The sequence below is a fragment of the Poecilia reticulata genome, linkage group LG20 (genome assembly GCF_000633615.1).
Source record: "Poecilia reticulata strain Guanapo linkage group LG20, Guppy_female_1.0+MT, whole genome shotgun sequence".
Classification (NCBI taxonomy): domain Eukaryota; kingdom Metazoa; phylum Chordata; class Actinopteri; order Cyprinodontiformes; family Poeciliidae; genus Poecilia; species Poecilia reticulata.
The window spans coordinates 18897628-18917804 of NC_024350.1; the positions used below are offsets into that span (position 1 = coordinate 18897628).

General features: G+C 41.9%; 1 protein-coding gene across 3 annotated transcripts in view; it reads right to left on the reverse strand.

Annotated features, from left to right (window-relative positions):
- Positions 1-1379: 1379 nt before the first annotated feature.
- Positions 1380-20177, reverse strand: part of LOC103456731 (disco-interacting protein 2 homolog C-like) — a 51185-nt gene continuing 32387 nt past the window's right edge. For 2 of the 3 annotated variants that reach the window (XM_008396441.2, XM_008396440.2), the window contains 25 exons: positions 19422-19524; positions 19282-19346; positions 18785-18878; positions 18575-18694; positions 17550-17664; positions 16654-16793; positions 14634-14770; positions 13489-13697; positions 12534-12648; positions 11877-12078; positions 11689-11789; positions 10842-10922; positions 10627-10750; positions 9802-9923; positions 9616-9727; positions 8826-8935; positions 7638-7768; positions 7385-7553; positions 6565-6735; positions 5789-5850; positions 5658-5715; positions 5082-5156; positions 4370-4544; positions 4172-4295; positions 2967-3219 (listed from right to left, as the gene is read on the reverse strand). In XM_008396441.2, the coding sequence (XP_008394663.1) occupies positions 2967-3219; positions 4172-4295; positions 4370-4544; positions 5082-5156; positions 5658-5715; positions 5789-5850; positions 6565-6735; positions 7385-7553; positions 7638-7768; positions 8826-8935; positions 9616-9727; positions 9802-9923; positions 10627-10750; positions 10842-10922; positions 11689-11789; positions 11877-12078; positions 12534-12648; positions 13489-13697; positions 14634-14770; positions 16654-16793; positions 17550-17664; positions 18575-18694; positions 18785-18878; positions 19282-19346; positions 19422-19524 (3168 nt within the window). Of the gene's footprint in view, positions 3220-4171; positions 4296-4369; positions 4545-5081; positions 5157-5657; positions 5716-5788; positions 5851-6564; positions 6736-7384; positions 7554-7637; positions 7769-8825; positions 8936-9615; positions 9728-9801; positions 9924-10626; positions 10751-10841; positions 10923-11688; positions 11790-11876; positions 12079-12533; positions 12649-13488; positions 13698-14633; positions 14771-16653; positions 16794-17549; positions 17665-18574; positions 18695-18784; positions 18879-19281; positions 19347-19421; positions 19525-20177 lie in introns of all 3 variants that reach the window. The other variant, XM_008396439.2, reaches the window with a different exon arrangement.

The window sequence follows — 20177 nt, forward strand, 5'->3', positions numbered from 1 at the left end:
TTAATTTGACCCAGAAACAGGCACGTGCAGGGGGGGTGCTGGGGGGGCTTGAGCACCTGCCCCTTTTGCTCCTTGCCCCCAAGCGCCCTTTTGGTCAAATTTTTTTTTTTTTWTTTTGGTATTATTATTTCCTAAGCCCTCTTCTGACACATAACATGTACTAAAATTGTTTTTGTTTTTTTGTACAACATAATAACCTGCAGAAAGAAATTACTAATAAAATATCTTACATAGGCATAGTGTTATGCTCTATATAGAGATGTTCATTAGCTTTGATTGTATATCTCAGAATTTTGTAATTTATCATAGTTTATTAAACTCTGAAAGCTGAGAGGCTTTGTTAATATTCTGTCCTATAATGCGGTTATATGGGCCCTTTGTTTTGTTGTTGAGCACCTGCCCCTTTAGCGGTCTCTGCACGGCCCTGCCCAGAAATGTACCGCATGTAGGATGTAAAAATGGTTATGATGCTACTAACATAATTATGACTTTTTACCGATTTCGATTCAAATTTGAGATATAAATAAACCCATTTCCTCAGATTTACCTCAACTTTAACTCACCATGATTCTGGTATCATTGTCCGGTTTCCTACTTATTTTTTTTTACATGTTTCAGTTTTAGCTGATGATTCATTAATACATCGTGGATATTGAAAAGAATCACACATGATCGTCTCTGCTGCAGCGGACGAGACAAAGCGGCCCAGCCGGTTTTAGCCAATCAAAGCACTTTATTGCACTGTATAGTGTGACAGGGAGCCGGCAGCAGGCTCTTATAAAAGTGTCATTTCCTCTTTTTATCATGTGTACAAAACAAGTCACACACACACTTTTACCGTACAAAATCAACACTATTTACATACAACACACACACACGCGTGCAGTCTCTCTCCCATTCAGCCCTGAACACAGACGGTCCTCCTGGTTTCCGACGGGACGCCATCGCGACGCTGCTACCAACAATCCAAACAAACCTCTGATATGCATAATTTTTTTCTCCCGATGATGTGAAACAAAATGCGATGAGATGTCACGTTTTTCACCCGCAGGCGTGTAAACTAAATTTATCCAGACATTGAGACTCAGAGTAAAACGCTTTACACCAGCAGGATCCCCAGGAATCTTGCCATAAACTGATATTTATTTAAACTCTTCATAGATTTATTTATTTTTAATCATCTGTTAACTCTTCTATAACCTCAGGAAATGTTTGAGTCAGTGCACACCAGGCGGTAGCTCCGAGGTTGTTCTGTACTGAGGATTCCTGCTCAAAATGCACAAAAAACAATCATTTATGATTTAAAGTCAAACTTTAAGGTTTGCAAGAAATATTTTGACATCTACAAAACATTTTCTATGTGACAAAAACAAAAAAAAAACATTTTTAGATATGTTACTGAGCTATTTTTTTTAAATTCATATTTATATGGTTTAAATAAAAAAAATCCTGCAACTCAGTTATTTCACAATGGGATTTTTTAAACAGATAAAAGTTATTTTTATTCCAAAACTGTGATGTTATAGTTTTCCAGGCTGATCAGAGTAAAAAATAAACATAAATCTTTTGCATCCAGCAGCTCGTTTCACGTCTTAAAGGTCCTGTCTGTGGAATGCAGTGCCATCTAGTGGCCCAGGTTGCAAACTGCAGCCAGCATTTAAACAGCAGCTGTTCTTTTTGTCCTTTTAAAGCCACCGTAGCAGCATTTCTGAAGGGTTTCACTCTAAGAAAAGTGTAATAAATGCAGGAAAGTAATAAAAACATTTAGGTATAGAAATGATTGTAAATGTTGTGATGTGTTCAGATTAAAACCAGGAATCCACAGAACCAGTAGAGAACGACCTTTGGATGATTATTGCTACAACGGGAGCTTTTTTTATGTAAACTTCATCTTCCTCTTCACCCCCACAGCTTCCAGATGTTTCTGCCAGGACAGAATTTAACTTCCAACCTGGAAGTTAAACGTTTTAATGGAAACCTTTGATTTAATAATTTAATTCATTTAAATAATCTGAAGAAACCCCCTCAACACGATAAAATGTTCATTTAAATAGTCATTTAGTTAATTTTTGTTCACATGTAAAAACCTCTGCAGTAACATCTGGATGCTGAAGATGTATTCTCTCTAAAACTTTATTTAAATAATGATAACTTTATTTAAGTCATATTCACACAGTGCACTTTGCTCAGCGAGTCGCTTTTGGTGCTTCAGGACTGAATTTCTGAGTTTGCTCACATACAGAAATGTTTTTATTGTTCCTGTTGAAATTTGCAGCATTATTTTTGGTTCAAACCGACGGCTTCAAGACTCTTTTCCTTCTTTTTTTGAGATAAAAACAAACGTTTAGCCCCAAACAGAAGAAAGCTGCAGCCGATTCACACAGTTGTAGTTTTTTCTTTGATCGTTTTTGAATAAAATCTGCGTTTAAAAGCACAGAAAATGTTCCTGTCGCACATCGACACAGACAGGTGAACACACACACACACACACACACTCGCACACACACGCGCACACACACGCGCACAAACACACACACACACACTCAGGGTGCGGGTGGAGAGAGCTGCATTAGGGGCTACTACACCTTTCTGTGTTTTAGTTCCTCTCCATATAGATTATTATGTTTATGTACAGTATTTATAGTTTTTACAATAATCTGACGCCCCCTAGTGGTGGAACTGAGACAGAAACCACAGATTTGAACACAGTGCTCCTCTAAGGCTTCCTGTTGGCCGCGGGGTCGAGCGAGGGGTTAAAAACGACCGATCGGCCGCAATCCGATCAATCGATCGCAAAAACAAACGACTGCAGAACACATCAAATCAACGCTCAAAAATACAGTACATCTGGATTTCTGGGAAATTAATGAACAACGACGGCGATATGAGCAACACACACGCACGCACGCACGCACGCACGCACACACACACACACACACACGCACACACACACACACACAGCCAGGCTACATGTTGTAGGCCACGTAGATGGGGTCCAGCTGGTCTTGTAGGAAGCCGTCGCGGAGGTGCATGCGCTGCTTTTCGCCGCGGGAGTTGATGGGGATTACGCCGACGTCCGTCACCACGACGACGCCCACGATCAGGTAGTGCTCCTCCAGCACGGCCTTGGTCACCATAGGAACCAGGTCCAGGGCCTCCTGCTCAGAGCCCTCCAGCTCCACCACCACCACCAGCAGGTTGGTCCAGGTGAAAACGGCGCTGGTGGAGACACACAGCTTTAAGAAAAAACAACTTCCTGTTTGCAGAGACGGGTTAGAAGACAATCTATTCCTACGATTAATCGATTAATCGATACAGAAACTGGGATAATCTTAAGATTTTTCATTCAATCACTTAGATTTTTCTGTACCATAACAAAATAGATTGAAAAATGCTAAATTCAATCCCTTTTTTGGAATAAAATTAATATTTTATTTCCTAAAATGCTAACAGGTGAATTTTAATCAGTGAATAAACACAGAAAGGTGTTTTTATCTTAACTGCAAAATGAAAATATGTTTTGTACAATTTTGGTCTAATTGTTGCTGCAAATATGTTTTTCTTTTCCAGCAAATTGACTTTTTTGAGTCTGTATGCTCCAGTTAACGATTCATTGATTACAGAATTATTTACCACTATTTTAATAATCGATTAATCAGATTAATCGTTCCACTTTAAGGTTTCCTGGTGGCTCTTCTACATGTTAGTTATGTGATATAGGAAGTGTCTGGTTCAGGTTTTTCCACCGACGGCTCCAGATTTGTGATTTCATTTTCATTTCAATATTAAAATACATTACAAATGCAAATAAATAATTTTATATATTTTTGCTACAATTTTAACTTCATTTCTACTCTGAATGTTATTCTTTCAGCAAATGACCTTTTTTGAACTCTGAATAAACCGGTTAATGATTAATCAATTACTAAATTAGTTGACAATTATTTCAATTGAATCGATTATCACGATTAATCCATCCATCATTAATCACATATAAGAATTTGACACCAGCTATCAGCTGTCATCATATTGTGTAACTTGTTTAAAGCCATTCTTTATCATTCCAGAGAACAAACCATGAAAACAAACGTTTCTCATCATTAATGCCAGCAGCTTTGTACTTCAGACGCTCTCTGACCTGAATGTGTCTCCATGGTGCAGGTGGACCTACCACTCCATGATGCTCTTGTGTGCGCGGATGACGGACGTCTCGATGTCGATGGGGTGGTACCTCATCCCCCGCAGCTCCATGGCCTCCTCCAGCGCCCCGACCACGAACAGAGCGTCGTGCCTCTCTGCTCACAAACCCCACAAACACACCGTCAGGCCTGCTGCCGGTGCGTCACACCGGAGACGGACGCGTCCTCACCTCCGTTGGCGTCTGTGAGCTCGGTGCGGCGCAGGAAGCCCAGGTATCCGGTTCTGGCCCAGACCGTCTGGGTGTCTCCGAAGCTGAGTCTGGAGCTGAAATGGTCCGACTGCAGCACTTCCTCGCCGTAGCCGCTGTAGTAGCCGCTGCCGTTGTGAGCGCTGTGGACCCAGATCTGCAGCAGGAGAGAAAAAACACATCAGACTGACCCGACACAGAAGAATGGCTGAAACGATTAACCGTGAATCAATTAGTGAAATAATCGTTGAGTAATTTAGTAACTGATTAATCGCTAACTGCAGTACGATTCAGATTTACTGCAAAAAACAGCAAATTCAGAGCAATAATGAAGCTAAAACTCTACAAAAAATATATGAACATCACATTTAAGATTAAAAAAACCTGTTTGTAAATATGTTCTGCCTTGAACTCAAGAGTTTTAGCTTCACCGGGTTCAAATTATGTACAAAATGGTCATGTTGATTTTCTGAGTATTTTTTTTAGCTACCAATGATTAGTAATGCAATAATGCAGTTATTGCATTTTAGTCAGTAAAATGTTTATTTTTTGAAAAAGGAATTAAAATATTTGCTTTTTTAAAAAGCTTATGTGGTTAAGTGAAAAATCTGTACAATGTGTCATATTTTTTGTTAGAATAATTGATCAACCATCAGAATAATCGATCACTAGAGTAACAGTGGGAGCTGCAGACCTCTCCCAGGTGTGAGTCTCCCAGCGGCCCTTTGGTCTCCGGGTTGGCGATGATGATACGAACTCCTGGCAGAATCTGGGAAAATAAAAGCATCACTTAACCTCGCCTTCCTTTTTTACAGTGCATTAAGAGCCCAGATTACTGTCTGTTAATATTCCAGCTTCTCTTTGAACATTTTCACCAGTGAACTGAAGATCCTGATAAAATGGATCCAAACTGTTTCTCCAGTTTTTTACTGAATGTGGGCGCAGAGCGAGTTTCCTTCCAGCTGATGAGTTCTTCCTGCTTTCTGTGCGATTCTTTTCTCCCCCGGATGAGCGGACAGAAAGGGAGGCTGACGGTTTCCTGCTGGACTCAGACCTGCAGTCTGTTGTGACTCACTGGATGTGGGAGGACGTGCAGAGAAAAGCAGCAGAAATAGTCCCAGAGCCGGCTGCCACTCCTCGGCTCTGAGCTGTCAGCTCTCATCTTTGCCTCTGATTTCTGTCACAAGTGACCAACTTTTCTCAAAACTTCATTTAGATCTTAAGTCACGACTCGTCTCCCTCCTGGAAATGAGGATTTATGGTCTCTCACCTTCCCAGACTCCATCAGCGGCAGGCTGTGGGGCGAGCCTCTCTCCACCAGCCGAACCCTGAACAAAGAAACGTTTCAGGGTTAAAACCGTTCCTGCAGCAGAGGAGGATGATGGGTAGCAGCAGCCGGACCTGTCATGGCGCAGCGCTCTCATGTCCACGTACACGGTGGTGGGGTCGGGTCCTGAGGTCCCCTGCAGCCAATCACAGGGCAGAAACAGTCTGGCTCACTAACAAACACTTTCACACTGAGTTTTAATTTAATTTTAAAAAATGGATAAATGGTGCAACAGCGCTTTTAGAGATGTGCATTAAAACTGATATGAGCGCATTTATGTTTGTGACCAAAGAATAATAAAGAGGTAGAATTAAATAAATGTTCACGTTTTCATACTCCTTTTCAAACAGAAAAGCAGGAATAAAGAAATTATTTTGTTGCATGCACCAGTTTTCTCTCTGTCCTACTGATTGCTTGTTCTTTTGTTTTTTAAAACCGGTTTGAAATAAATAAAATAACATAAAGAATAATATGCAGTAGTGCGTTTAAATCTCTGTCTGCTTTTCATAAAGCTTATTTAATTTAATTCACATGTACTTTAGTGATTCCAAAGGGGAATTAAATGGTGTAACTCAAATCAAACAATATTTTTAAAAGTGATGTTTTAGAGGCTGATGATTGTAGCAGTCCGTTTTACAGCCAATCTAAAGATGCCTCTGACTGAAGAGTAATGAGTTACTCAACTAGCCAATCACAAACAGGCATTTTTCAGCCAATCAGAGGGTATTAATTGCAAACATTGCATTCTTTGCCGTGCAAATGGCATGTTGTTGAAGCTTCATAGGCGTGTCATAGGCGTGTCATAGGCGTGTTATCGGCGTGTTCCTCATGTGTTCCTGGCATGTTGTACCTGCAGACAGATGGCCAGGTTGACCCTGCAGCCAAATGCTGTGCTGACGGAGCGAGGATGGAGGCCCAGGTCCTTGAAGAGTTTGGAGAAGGAGTGTGTGAGCGCCATCCTGGGCCTCTCCTCTGCCACCACCACGCAGGCCCGGACCCGGGACAGGTCCAGACCTCGGGCCTGGATCGGAGACAAGCAGAACGCAAACAGAAGCTTTTTATAAAACGGGAATGGATCGGTTATTTCTGTCTTTGCTTTCACTCAAATCAAACCAAACCCTGTGGAGGGAAAAAAGTCTCCCAGGAGACTCATCTGCTCTTCAGCGAGGAAAGTGTTTCAAGAAGACACAGCCAGAAATAAACGCCGTTTCTCCTCCGCTCTGCGTCTCCATGGAGACTTAAAGACAGATAATCACTAAAATTAACTTCCATCAGTGACCAATCACTGCGACGCCTCCGGCTGAGCAGATGGAGACGGAGTTTATTAAACCGAGCTGGAGGACAAGCGTCTCCTGCAGAGGACCGCGATGGAGCCGCTTAGCCTCACAGGCAGGCTGACAGGACATGTCCAGCTGCACCGAGACACATCCTGCTGGGTTCGAGGATCCGGACCAGAGACAAACCTGTCCAGACTCATCAATCATACTACAGAGGACCAGAACCGTTGGGTCTCTGTGAGGAATTCATCTGAATCTGAACTGCCTCAAAGGTTTTAAATCATAACATTTTTACTGATTTCCACTGATGCTGGTTTGTGATTTCAGATGAACGACTCCACTCCAGAGAGAACCACGGAAACGGGCCGGTTCAGGGTTCTGCATCATCCTGACCTTCAGTGCTTCGGTCTGCAGGCCGAGTCCTTTGGTGCAGAGCTCCATGACGCTGTAGGAGCAGAAGGTGTCTCGCACCCGCAGCTGGCTGACGGCCAGCAGCCACAGAGCCGGGTTGGTCTCCAGCTCCACCGGCGGGATCAGGATGGACTGGTGGCCCGAGTAAACGCTGCGGACGACACGCAGAGCTCACATCCAGGAACCCAGCTCCCATCACGGGGAATCGAGTTTTTAACGACGACGAAGCACCGACCTGCAGAGACACCAGAGGACGAAGCCGAGGCCGCAGTACGGGTCCAGGCAGATGGCCACCTCTCTGGACGGGTACAGCTCACACTGCAGCTTCACCGAGCGGCAGAAGGCTCCAACTGCATTATGGGACATCTGGAGCGGACGAATAGAGACATGAATGTCAAAACTAAAGGGTGAAATTTACTTTTACAACAACTTTAAACGTGGAACGAGTTTGGACTAATTTGTTTTCAGCTCGGAGTAGAGATGGCAAAACTGGCCAATTTAAACTACTGACAGATCACAAAATTAATAAAATAAAAATACTAAATTTTGTTTATTGTGCTCAACAAACAATAAGATTTTAATTAAATCTGTAAAGGTCCAAAATATAAATTGACAGACAACAGAAATTGTCTGTTATTAAAAGAGAAACAGACGACTTCCAATTTGATCAAAATCTTCAATAACAGCTGAACTCTGACCCCAAATCCAGAAGGATAAGGAAGCTCAAACCAAATCTTCCCTCCACCATATTGAATAAGGATCGTATCCCCTACTCCAACATGTCTGACCAAACGGCCAGACTGAGAGTTAAAGAGGAGCAGCAAACGCAAAGGAGGTGGATTATCAGAGCAACTGATGGTGCCATTTATTTATTGAGCTGTTGGCATATTATAATAGCAACAGTCTTCAGTCAGAGGCTTCTTTATATTCGTCGTGAGACTGACTGCTACAGGAGATCCTTCCTGCCCACAGCATCACCGTCCACGACTCTTTCAACCTACTTGGATGATTTACAATATTTAATTTAAGTATTTCTGAATTTAATCCAAAATAATAACTTATTTTGGATTTTTTTCCCACTCACTCAATGAAAATGTTATTAAATTAAAATATTCAATGTGATACTCTGCTACCGCAATAAAAGGAGAATTTATTTTAAGGTTTTTTAAGCCTTTTATTTTTCCCGATAATAATCTGTTTTCTTCTAGGTTATTTTAGTGAGACGTTGAAGTAAAAATCTGGAATAATTTAAATATTTATCCTTAGTTTGAGAGTCCAAAGTTTTCAGTCTACAGTAAAATAAAAACCCCTTTATGTTCTGTTATTTTTAGATCCTTGTTACAGTCGTTGAACTACGTCTCCCTGCCGTGAGGAAGAGGATCAGGAGGAAGAGGAGGCCCGGTTCTGCTGCGGACTGACTGACCTGGACTCCGGCCAGCATGCCGGTGGTGGATACGCTGAAGTCCAGATAGGCCAGGCCGTCGGGGTTGGTGGGCTTATAGAAAGCTGGAGGCTTCTTCTTTGGCAGGTCGTCTGCAGAGCAAACAGAATCAAACAGGATCATCCGGTTCTGTTCGGAAAGCCCGACTGAACTCTAGGTGACCCCAGAGCTGCTGAGGGAGCCGTGCCGCAGCTGATGCTCCACTAACAACCGACCTGCACCTGAGACTGGTTATTAACTCTGAGGTCGTTTCTGATCCAGAACTGTAACAACCTCCATGACAAACACACAGGAAAAAAGAAAGTACACCTTCTACAGGTGTACATACTTACTTCTTATAAGACATTTCTCACATATTTTAATTGAAATAATCTGCCAGTGGAACCAGTATTTTTATATTATTATTTTCTTACAACAAGCCAGAATATTTTCCTGAAAATTTTTTTGAAACTTAGTTTTGTAGATGAACCCCCTGCAGTTGCCTGTTTTGTCCAGTAGGGGGATAATCAGCAGAAACAGCAGCTACAGTTCAGACTCTGATTTTACTTTCAGCAAAACGTTTTCAGGGGTTTCTACATGTTTCTACATCAGAAATAGAGTTACATTTTCAAGATTTAAATTCCTTTCTAGTAAAATCCAAAAGTTAAATTTCTGTAATATATTTTTGATAGAAAAAACCCAGGATGATAGGAAGGATGTACTTTTCTTTCTCTGGACGTTTGACTATTAAAATGTTTCTGCACTGATGAAAACAGCAGATGTTTGTTTGTACCGGTGTCCAGAACCGGAGGCCAGTTCCTGATGTCCACGGTGGCTGTGGCCTCCTTGGAGCGCAGCAGCTTGCAGATGACGGCCGTCGTCATGACGCAGGCCGAGTGGCTGACCTGCAGACAGGAGGGAGACGTGTTGGTTTGTGTTTTCAGCAGCAGAGCGCGCTCTGATGGAAGCAGCTGCGAACCTCGACGATCATCTTGACGGTGGGCAGCGTGGTGGAGATGTTCTGGGGGTGAGGCGGCCGCACCGTGATGGGAACGCAGCCGGCGTACAGGCAGCCGTAGAACGCCGCGATCAGGTCGATGCCTGCAGGAGGAGCAGAGATGAGGAACCTGAAGAAATGAGGCTAGAGCTGGGCTGCAGCTAGCAAATATTCTGCTATTCACCAAGTCATTTATCGATTATTCAGATGATTTACCGATTAATCAGATACATTTTGAAAAAATAAATATTTGAGTCTTTTTTATGTAATATTAAGAAAAACATTTAAAGGTGCAAATAAATTAAATTCATTAAAAAAATAAAAAATAAACATCGTATTGTGTGAAATGCAAAAACAGCATTTCTTTAGTATGTGTGAGCTGCTAAAAAATACATCAATAAATATTCAGTCTTTCTGCTTAAAACCAGCACAGTGCAGGGATGATGTGGTGATTATTTATCATTATTTGGTTAATAATTGGATTAAAAACCTGATTAATAGGAGATTTTTTTTTTTTACAGAATGTGAACCGGGTGAAGCTAAAAATTAAACTTGTGTAGTTTTGGGTGGAGCATATTTATGGATGAAGAAGGTTTTTTTTCCATCTTAAATTCAAAATGTATATTTTTTGTACAGTTTTGGCTTAATTGCTGCACAGACTGTGTTGTTATTTTAGCAGCTGACATTTTTTGCATCCGATACACCATTTAATCGATTAGTAGATTAGCTGTTGATTAGTAATTGATTAATCTGTATTAATCTGATTAATGGTTTCAGCCGTAGCTGGATCAGGCCATCATGTCTGACCTGGTGGGTAAACCAGAGCCACATGGTCTCCCTCCTGCAGGCCTCCTCTCTCCATCAGCAGAGCTGCTACTCGCTCCGCCCGCTTGTGCAGCTGCAGGCAGGTGAGGGAGCTCGACACCGCCCCCTGGGGGATAAAAGATGAGAAAACCGGACTGAATATCCACCGTAGCGCCATCTGTGGTTGGATGTGTTGATCTGAGGGTAGAGGCGTTTACCCGGGAGCTGAGCAGGGTGTAGAGGACGTGGTCCGGGGTGGTCTGGGCTCGCCACTGCAGGATTTCTGACAGGAACAGAAACTGGAAACAAAGACCAACATCAGAGGACTTCAACACGACCAAATCTGAAGTTCTTCAACACTTCCTGCTCAAACTGCAGCAGAGATGCAGAACTGGGCTTTTCTGTCTAATTATTGGAGCATCAGCGTTTAACAGGAGCCATAAAGCGCCGGAGCAGGACAGCAGGACGTCTTTAAACACATCTCAGCCTCAAATGGAGCCTGAGTCACCAGAGCTGCTGACTCTCTAATCAATTCATCGGGGTGTTGAATTTGATGGACTGTTAGTTGTTCTGTTTCATCTGATTCAGTCAGAGACAGAAGGAAAACGGTTCTGACTTTTCTCAGAAAGGCAGAAACAAAACCACCGCAGCAGAACGTTTAGCATCTGATCTGCAGAAATCTGAATCACACGTTTGGTTGTTATATTGTTTTCATCAATCAGTTCAGAATCAGCAAAAACACATCATTTTTCACCAAACAACAAGATCTTTAGTTCTATGTTAGATTTGTAAGTACAAATAATGCAACTCTTGAATCTGGAGCATTTTGCAGTGTTGGGTCAGATGCTTCTGTAACTTTGTCCTTGAGTTATTTCACTGTAAGCACTTTCAGTTGACCCAGAACGTAAACTAAATCTTCTGCTGATGTTTCTTCAATACAGATGGATTTTGGCTGAAATGTGATTTTTATTTATCGAGGAACCAGCAAAAAGTTTTTCTTCAGTATTTGCTGGAATTGAAACAAAGTTTTCCTGAATGAATCTGGATGTTTCTGGATCTTCTCACCTGGTCGTTGTCGTCGGTCTGCCCCAGGTCTCTGCCGCTGGCCTGAGCTATCCTCTTCCCCGACACCAGGTTCCCCACCATCACGGAGGCGGGTCCGATCTCTGCGGCACACGGACAAAACCCGGATCACAACCTGGATCGGCTCCGGCTTTTCTGAAGCGACCTTACCGGAAACAGGCGAGTCTCACCTGGCTGCTTCTGCCGCGGTTTGGGCAAGTTGGTGACGCAGGTGTGGGGGCACATCAGGACGTTGCAGGGGTGCAGCCCCCCCTCCAGGTACAGCTGCTTGATCTCCGACAGGTGGATGCCGCCCAGCGGGGTCTTGGGCAGGGTGTTGGCCGGGACCAGAGCCAGACAGAACACGCCGACGCCATGGATGCTGTCGATGGCCTGAAGGGGAGCAGATCCAACAAAAATCTGTCATTTCAATTAATTTCCTACCAATAAAGGTTATTACCGCCAGTTCTGAGGAGCAATGAATAAAAGATGAGTATGCCTAACTGTTGCTATGGCAGCGCGACAAAAAACTGATCCGATACTGACAGAATCTGAGGTTCTGTAAGGTTCGTGCATGCCACACTGTTTCCAGTTTCAAGTGCAAATGCCAAGATATCAGAGCTTTTTATATTAAGTCAATAATTTCTCAATATTGATAAAAAGCTACTAATTACTTGACTAATCATTTTTCCTGTTAAGTGAAATAATCTGGTACTTTTTGTATCTGAAAATAATCTTATTTATCTTGCTCAAGCAGTATTTTCATGTTAGTTTTGTTTATATTTCCAGTAGAAACTACAGAAAACGTTTTGTTGGTATTTAGCTTTGGCAGTGCAGGTGTTCCGTACCTGCAGCACCCGGCTCATCCACTGGAAGCTGTCCTCCTCCGTGGAGTCGGGCCTCTGCTCGGCCACCACCACGATGCGCTCGTCTCTCAGCACCGTCACGGAGAACACAGCGATCCTGCAGAGACGGAGAGCAGAAACACGGTCAACGCCGCTCTGATCACACTTGGACTGAAGAATCGGGTCAGAGGTCAGGAAGCATCGAGTCAGAGGTCAGGAAGCATCCGGTCACAGAGGTCAGGAAGCATCGGGTCAGAGGTCAGGACGGATCTCCAGGACCAGTCACTGACATCAGCAGTGGTTCATATTGTCCTGAATGAAACCATGAGTTGTCGGCACAGATGATCCGTCTCATTTGTTTTTGCAGCTCCTCTGCAAGCTGTATTTAATCACTGAAGCCTTAATTAATATTATACATAAAAAAACTAGGAAAATAAACACTTAGCCTCAAATGCAGTTGCAGTATTCATTTAGTGAACACTTGATCATCAAAAGATTCATCTGCAGTTAAACATCAATATGTGAAAAACTTCCGCTTGACTTTAGATCAACAGTGTAGAACTGATCTGCTCAGTGAATTATTCTTTTAAAAAAAGTTTTTTTTAGAGTTTGTGTACTGCAGTTAACGATTAACTCATAACTATACAAGTTGAAGATTATTTAAACAATTGATTAATCATGATTAATTGTTTCAGCCCAAGTTAACCTGGATTGGACCGACTTTGGGTTCCTGCAGCTGAAACTTGAAATCGCTGCAGCGAGCGTCATCAGACCCTGACAGGTAAAAGATGAATTTCCTGCTCAGCGGCTTTGGATACAATTAAGTTTCTCCGTTTTGCTGCGTCCTGATTCATCCGCCGTCGCTCGACTTTATTAGATTCATAAAGCGCCGGGCGCAGCTCATCCATCACTGTGACAGCTGGGAGTGACGGCCGCTCCGGGTGGGGGGTCCACTCACCGGCCCCGGTAGACGAACTTCATGGGCTCCACCGCCAGCGCCGTGGCAACGATGTCGTCGGCGTTGTGCCGCCGCCCGCTCACCATGATGAGGCCGTCCATCTTCCCCGTGATGAAGGCCAGGCCGCCGGGTCCGATAAAGCCCAGCAGGCCGGTCCGCACGAAGGCGTACTCGCTGATCAGACCGCCGCTGGAGCTCACCGGGTACACCTGCAGGCACAGGAGAAACCGTCACCGTGGCAACCAGCCAGGTCTGCAGCCCGGAGGCGGAGAGCAGAATAAATATGAGCTGCTGGTGGAAAACAGAGAGCCTGACGACCAGACAGATGATTTAATGGTTTTAAATCAACATTTTAAGGTTTAAATATCAACTGAAACCTTTGGTTCTTTGTGGGTTTGGCCAATAAATCAATTTTATAATCAATTTTATTGATTTTTGGTGTTTGAAGATTTAATTTGAGGAAAATCTGGATTTTTTCAGACTATATTTATTTGCACTTTGAATTCAGGTGAACTCAACGATGAAATATAACAGCCAGGCTAAGATTTATTTCTTTTTTTATTACAAGAATAGAATCATAATACAAGAATAAAGTTGTAATATTAGGAGAATGAAGTGAAAATTTTATGAGCACTCTGCCACAGAAACAAAAAAATTATTATCCCAGCCGTTTTTTATTAAAACAACTTTTTTTCTCCCAATTTTTTAGACAATTTTTTGATGTCTTTTAATTTTCTGGTAATATTGTGACTATATTCTCATATTTAAACATAAATTATTGTAGTCAGGCCTTTATACCCCATTGTACAATTCACAGACGATGGCTGAAATAAGACACTTTTTGAAAAATGTTTCCTGTCATTTGTAATATGTTTGGGTTTTTTTAAGAAAAGAGGGCAAGAAAAAAACGGATTAAAATCGGAAATCAGATCTGTTATGAAAAAAGTGTAGATTTTATTTTTAAGCCCTAAATTCTGTGTTTGTTTCCCAGTCAAAGGGTCTTATTTCCCAACTACTTAAATTTGTACTATGTATATGAACATAAAACAATTCTGAAATATTAACACAGTCCTTTCTTTTGCAGGCCGTACACCTGCAGCAGGGTTTGGGTTTGTGCAGAGCTGCTGCGTCCTGAAGCGCCTCACCTCGAAGGTGTTCTTCGTCATTCCCGTCAGGCCGTAGTAGGACGTTCCCGTGGCGACGGAGCAGACGCAGAATTCGCCGATCTCATCCGTCTGGCAGAGCTGAGGGACGCCCTCGGGCTTCACCACACACACCAGGCCTAGGCAGGAGAAACGAGGACACACGGCTGTTAACGGCCAGCGGGTCGACGAGCACCTGGTTCTGAAAGTGGACCAGGCGTCTGAGTCACAGCCTCCAGCAGCCCTGCTGCTTTAAATAGGCCGTTCTAGTCTGATGTCTGTGTACCAACAGAAACCTGGATGATCCAACTGGAACTGGGTAAAAGCTGAGAGCATTATGCAAGAAACAGAGAAGTTTAAATGACATGAAAGACGAATATTATTCATTTGCTGGTTAATGGAGAGGGTGATTATTGTATTTAACACAAAATCTTAGCACAATTTTTTAAATATTAATTGAAATAAGACGAAACTAAATTAGATTTTCATTAATATGTAGGAGCTTGTTTTAATTAAATAATTCCATAATAATGAAAATGTTCCAGTTTCTCTGCCAGATTATTTCAGATTAACGAGGGAAAAATGTCTTATAATAAATGAAATAATCTACCAGTGGAATTAGTCCTGTATATTATCTATATTTATAAACATTATCTGGTTCTTTATAATCTTTGCCAAACTTATTAGGAGCCATTTTGGAAGAACTGAAGAGCCACTGGTGGCTCTGGAGACCCCTGGTGTAGAATCAGACGTTCTGATTGGACAGATGCTTCCTGTCACAATTAACAATAAATCAATTAATCAAGATAAACTAAAACAATCTCAATCATTTCCATTTTTCTCTCTTTCTGCCAAACCTTCAGTCTGACGTTTGGTAAACAAATGACTGCTGTAAACTGTCCTTTATTATTTAGAAGAACCTGAATCAGCCCATGTTGTTGTTGAGCCATAACGACTCAGAAGATGAACTGTGCTGCGTCTCATCAGTTAAAACCCAGAGAGTGAAGGCTCAGGATGGATGGCAGTTGTTATTAAAACAGTTTCTGCGTTTTTCTCAACTTCCACAGGGAGATCAGTCATGAGCGGAGAGAGCGAGCCCCAGAAAAATGGACAATGATTAAGAGTAGAGGCCACACATTCATACGCCCTCCAACTAATTCAACGGTTTAATGGACCTAATGGATTCTCTGCCCTGCAGAGCATGAAGCTCTGACAGCTGATAGTTTAACTCTTCACACGGCTCAGCTTCTACTGCTTCACTTTTATTCACACTAAACTCACTTAAAGTTACAATAACCCAGTCAGCATTAATGTTAGAGTTTATAGGACAATCCCAAAACTTTCCAAAGATTTTCTTTGCATCTAAACATTAAAATTTTCTGAAGGAAAACAAAGATGACAAGGAGTAAGAGAATATAAATCAGTAAAAAGAGAACGAAAGACTGGAAGAAAGAAAGGAAGGGATATTGTAAGGAAAAGAAGAAAACAAGGAAAGCAGGGAGGAATAATGGAAGGAAAGAAGCAAGGAAGAAAGTAATGAAGAAAGGAAGGACAGACAGAAAGAAAGAAGAAAGGAATGAATGAAAGTAGGAAGAAAGAAAGAAGCCATCTCTCCTTCTAACTACCTATCAATCACCATGGCAACAGATTACATCTTGACCATTAATCTCCATAACTGAGGGAAATATTTTCTAAACAGAAACTGCTTTAGATGCTTAGGTCCAGAGTTTGTTTCTAGAAATACAGAATCAGAACCTCCAGCAGGTCTGGTTCTGGTTCTAAGTGGGTCTTCCTGTGATGAATACAGTCCTGGTTCTGGCTGAGGACCAAAGAAACCCGATCTGTTCATGCAGCTTACAGGACGTTTTCTGCTCTCATGGTTTTATTATCCTCCATTCAGCAGAAACAACCTGAGGACGTCTGAGGCTGGAATGCAGACTTAGGTGAAACGGCACCAGAGTCGAGTTCAGATCGTTTCTCTGTGGTTCCTAAAAATCCAGACGGAGCAGCAGGAAGCCGTTACCTCCTGGTGTGACGGTGCCGACGTCCTGAACGGTGAGGACCGACAGACGCTCCTCCGTGTCCACCCGCACCACGCCGTAGCTCAGACCCTGCATGGACAGGACGCCGCGGCCCGGAGGCTGGCTGCTGTCCTCCACCGGCCTGCACACACACACACGCACACGCACACACACACACACACACACACACACACACACACACACACACACACACACACACCAGCTGACTTTCTGCAGGAAGCTGCTGGCTGACTGCAGCGCTGAGCACCAGCTCCTCCGATCGGAGCATAAACGTGTTTCATTGTGAAATTAAAAAGATTGTTCAAATAAAAAGCTGAAAAGTGTGGAGTACATTTTTATTCACACTGCCAAAACACAAAACCTTTCCAAATGCTTTTCTTTAGTTTCTGGTGAAAATATCTTATGACATTTGGAAACAGAGTAAAGTAACTTAGAAGTCACTTTTCAGTAAGATATAGGGGCTTGTTTAAGTGAATAATTCCTTAATGTTGATGAAACAGAACTAGTTATAAGTGAAATAATCTGCCAGTGGAACTAGTTCTTTTTTAACAGTTATAAGGAATATATTTACTCCTAACAAGCTCCCATCTCTTGCTAAAAAGTTATTTCTAAGTTGTCGTTTTTATTTTTTGTATTAAGATATTTGCACTAGAAACTAGACAAAATATCTAGTAAGACTCTGTGCTTTTGCATCACAACCTTCCTGACATTTTCAGATTTTTATTTGAAAATAATCATCCGTAGAACACAATCTGTAAAACTCTTCCTTCTTACCCGGGTTTCCAGTCTGTGGATGTGTTTGCATGCAGCAGGAATGTGAAGCATGCTTCATGTTTTCAGATTTCTGAATGTAAATGAATTGAGGCAGCATGTTTACCTCCTGATGGCAACCGTCAAGGCCTCGGGGGAGCTGGCGCAGGGACAGATGACCTCTGACCTCAGCCCTTTGGTCTGGAACACGTTGAGGAAGGCGTCACAGGAGGAGATGGACCCTAAAACACAGGATCATCCACAAACACTCAGAATAACATGTTTTAAAATATATACAGATGCATTCTGAACCAACTTGTTTGGCTGATGCAGCAGAAACTCTCAAAAATATTTTTAAAAATCCGTTAAGCATTTTTTGCTATCCAGTTATTAATCGGTTAAAATAAAATAAATAATCACAGATAAGTCCTGCTCTGTGTTGACGTTAGTGATGCCTGAACTTTTCACATGTTGATGTTAGAAGTGTTTTGTATCCTTTGCTACAAATCATGTTAAAGGAATGCTCCTGTTATATTTTATGTAACAAAATGCTTATTTTCTTACTTTAAAAATTAATTTAATTATGTACCTTTTTGTATTTTTATGCATTTCTAATACCATATAAAATAAGCTAAGTGGTAAATAAAAAAACTTTTTTTTTATAGGATTAATTATCGGACTAATTGATTAACCGTTAGGCTAATTAAGTAATTGTAAGACTAATCAATTAATCAAAAATGTTATTAAGCGTCAGACTAATCCACTAATTGCCAGACTAATCAATTAATAGTCAGAATAATCAATTGTCAGACTAATTGCTTAATCATTAGACTAAGCAATTAATTATCATATAATCAATTAATCTTTAGAATAATCGATTAATCGTCAGACTCATAAATTGTCTGAATAATCGTTTACTAAAATAATCATTGCCGCAGCTCTAGTTTAAGACAGATTTCATGTCTGTAAAGTAAAACGTTGGATTTTTAACCAGATATTTCAGTTTTTTTCTTGATTCAGACTTGAAAATCTTTATTGTACGACACGTCCACACAGAGACGTTCTGCTCCTGTGAGGAGGAGACCCAGTTTCCTGCCGTCCCCAAAGAGTTCCTCCATCTCCCACCAGCAGAGAAGCTGAGCAGGATCTTACAGGGATTGGAGCCGTCGGCCACCAGCAGCATCCGCAGCGAGCTCAGGTTGATGTCTTTCTGGTCCTTGTGGGCCACCAGAGCCCAGTGCATGTCTCTGGACTTGACACAGGCCACCTTGGCTGAAGGTAGAAGCGAACATGCAGGGAGTTAGCATCTAATCCGCCTGACAGGAAGGAGAGGAGAGCCGAGCGACAGAGGAGGAGGCTGACCTTTGTACTGGCAGACCTTCTGGATCCACGACAGAGGGTTGACCTTCATCAGGGAGTACGGCACGCTGATCACATGCATCATGTTCATCACGCTCTGCAAACACACACACACACACACACCAGCTTCTGCTTATTTCCTAGCTAAATATCCAATTACAGATTTCTAAGATAAACTTCAAGAGGCGGTGAAAACAAATTTCTAGGTGTCATTATTCAACTGGAAACCACACAACAGATACGTCCTGGATATGATATATAATATCAATAATCAATTATTGTTGGTGTTTTTATAAGAAAAAATGATTTTTCATCCCCTCTAATTAAAATTAAATGGGTGCTATATTGATGGGTTAGATATTAAATATGGGTTTGGTTATCTGGATAAAACACGCAGTAAATGTAAAGTTACTACCACTGATGTTTTCACATTATGCTTCACGTTGGAAGTATTTTTTGAACGCATTAAAGGAACAGGAAAAGGTCTGGTGTGTTCTCACCGTCAGGATGCCGTGCCACAAGCCCACGTCCTTCTTAAAGTCCAAAACGTTCACTATGGTTTCAGCTGGATCAGAGGAGGAGAAAGGGTTAACATCAGGGCAGGAGTAACTGCTGCGTGTGTGTGTGTGTGAGAGGATACCCTCGGTGTAGCTGCAGGACTGGGTGAGAGCCTGGCAGTGTGTTAGCAGAGCGATCCTCGTTACCGTGACGCCCAGAACGCTGCCGTCCTTACAGGTTTTATACTGAAAGAGCAGATGGAGAGTGGCAGTCAGAAGCTTTCAGCGTGAAGCTAGCAAGATCTTTAGCTTTAATTTGAAACATCATAAAGTTTAAATATAACACAGATGAATGTGTCCTTGATTCTGCTGCAGATCTTCTGTTTTACTCAAATCTGTGAATCATCCCAAATCAAGTTTGCTTGTTTTAAGTCAGTAATTCCTTAGTACTAGTTCTACTGGCAGATTATTTCATTTATAGCAAGACAGTTGTCCATGTTTTAAATGAAATAATCTGTGAATGTTGTTTTGTGAATCTCCCTCAGACCCTTGAATGGGTTTTGCTTCCTATTTATATCCTATTTTTTGTTGTTTGTGGATCTTTTTTCTACTACAGATCTTCCTTCAACTAAACTTTCCACAGGGTTGCTTGGGGATTTATCACCCGTTGATAAACAGAATTCCATAATATGAGCTTCTGTGAAATTTCCAATCAGTAAAAACTTTTTCTATTACACTTTTCTTTCCACTCAACTCTCCATTGATAAGCATGGATGTAGCACTCTTTGAACAGAGCCATCTTCTTATCCTTCCTTAGAGTCGGTCAGTGACGATCCCCAAACCCCATGATTGTGTCAGCCATAAAAAGCCATTGCAGGACTTTGTTTTATTTTTAAAAT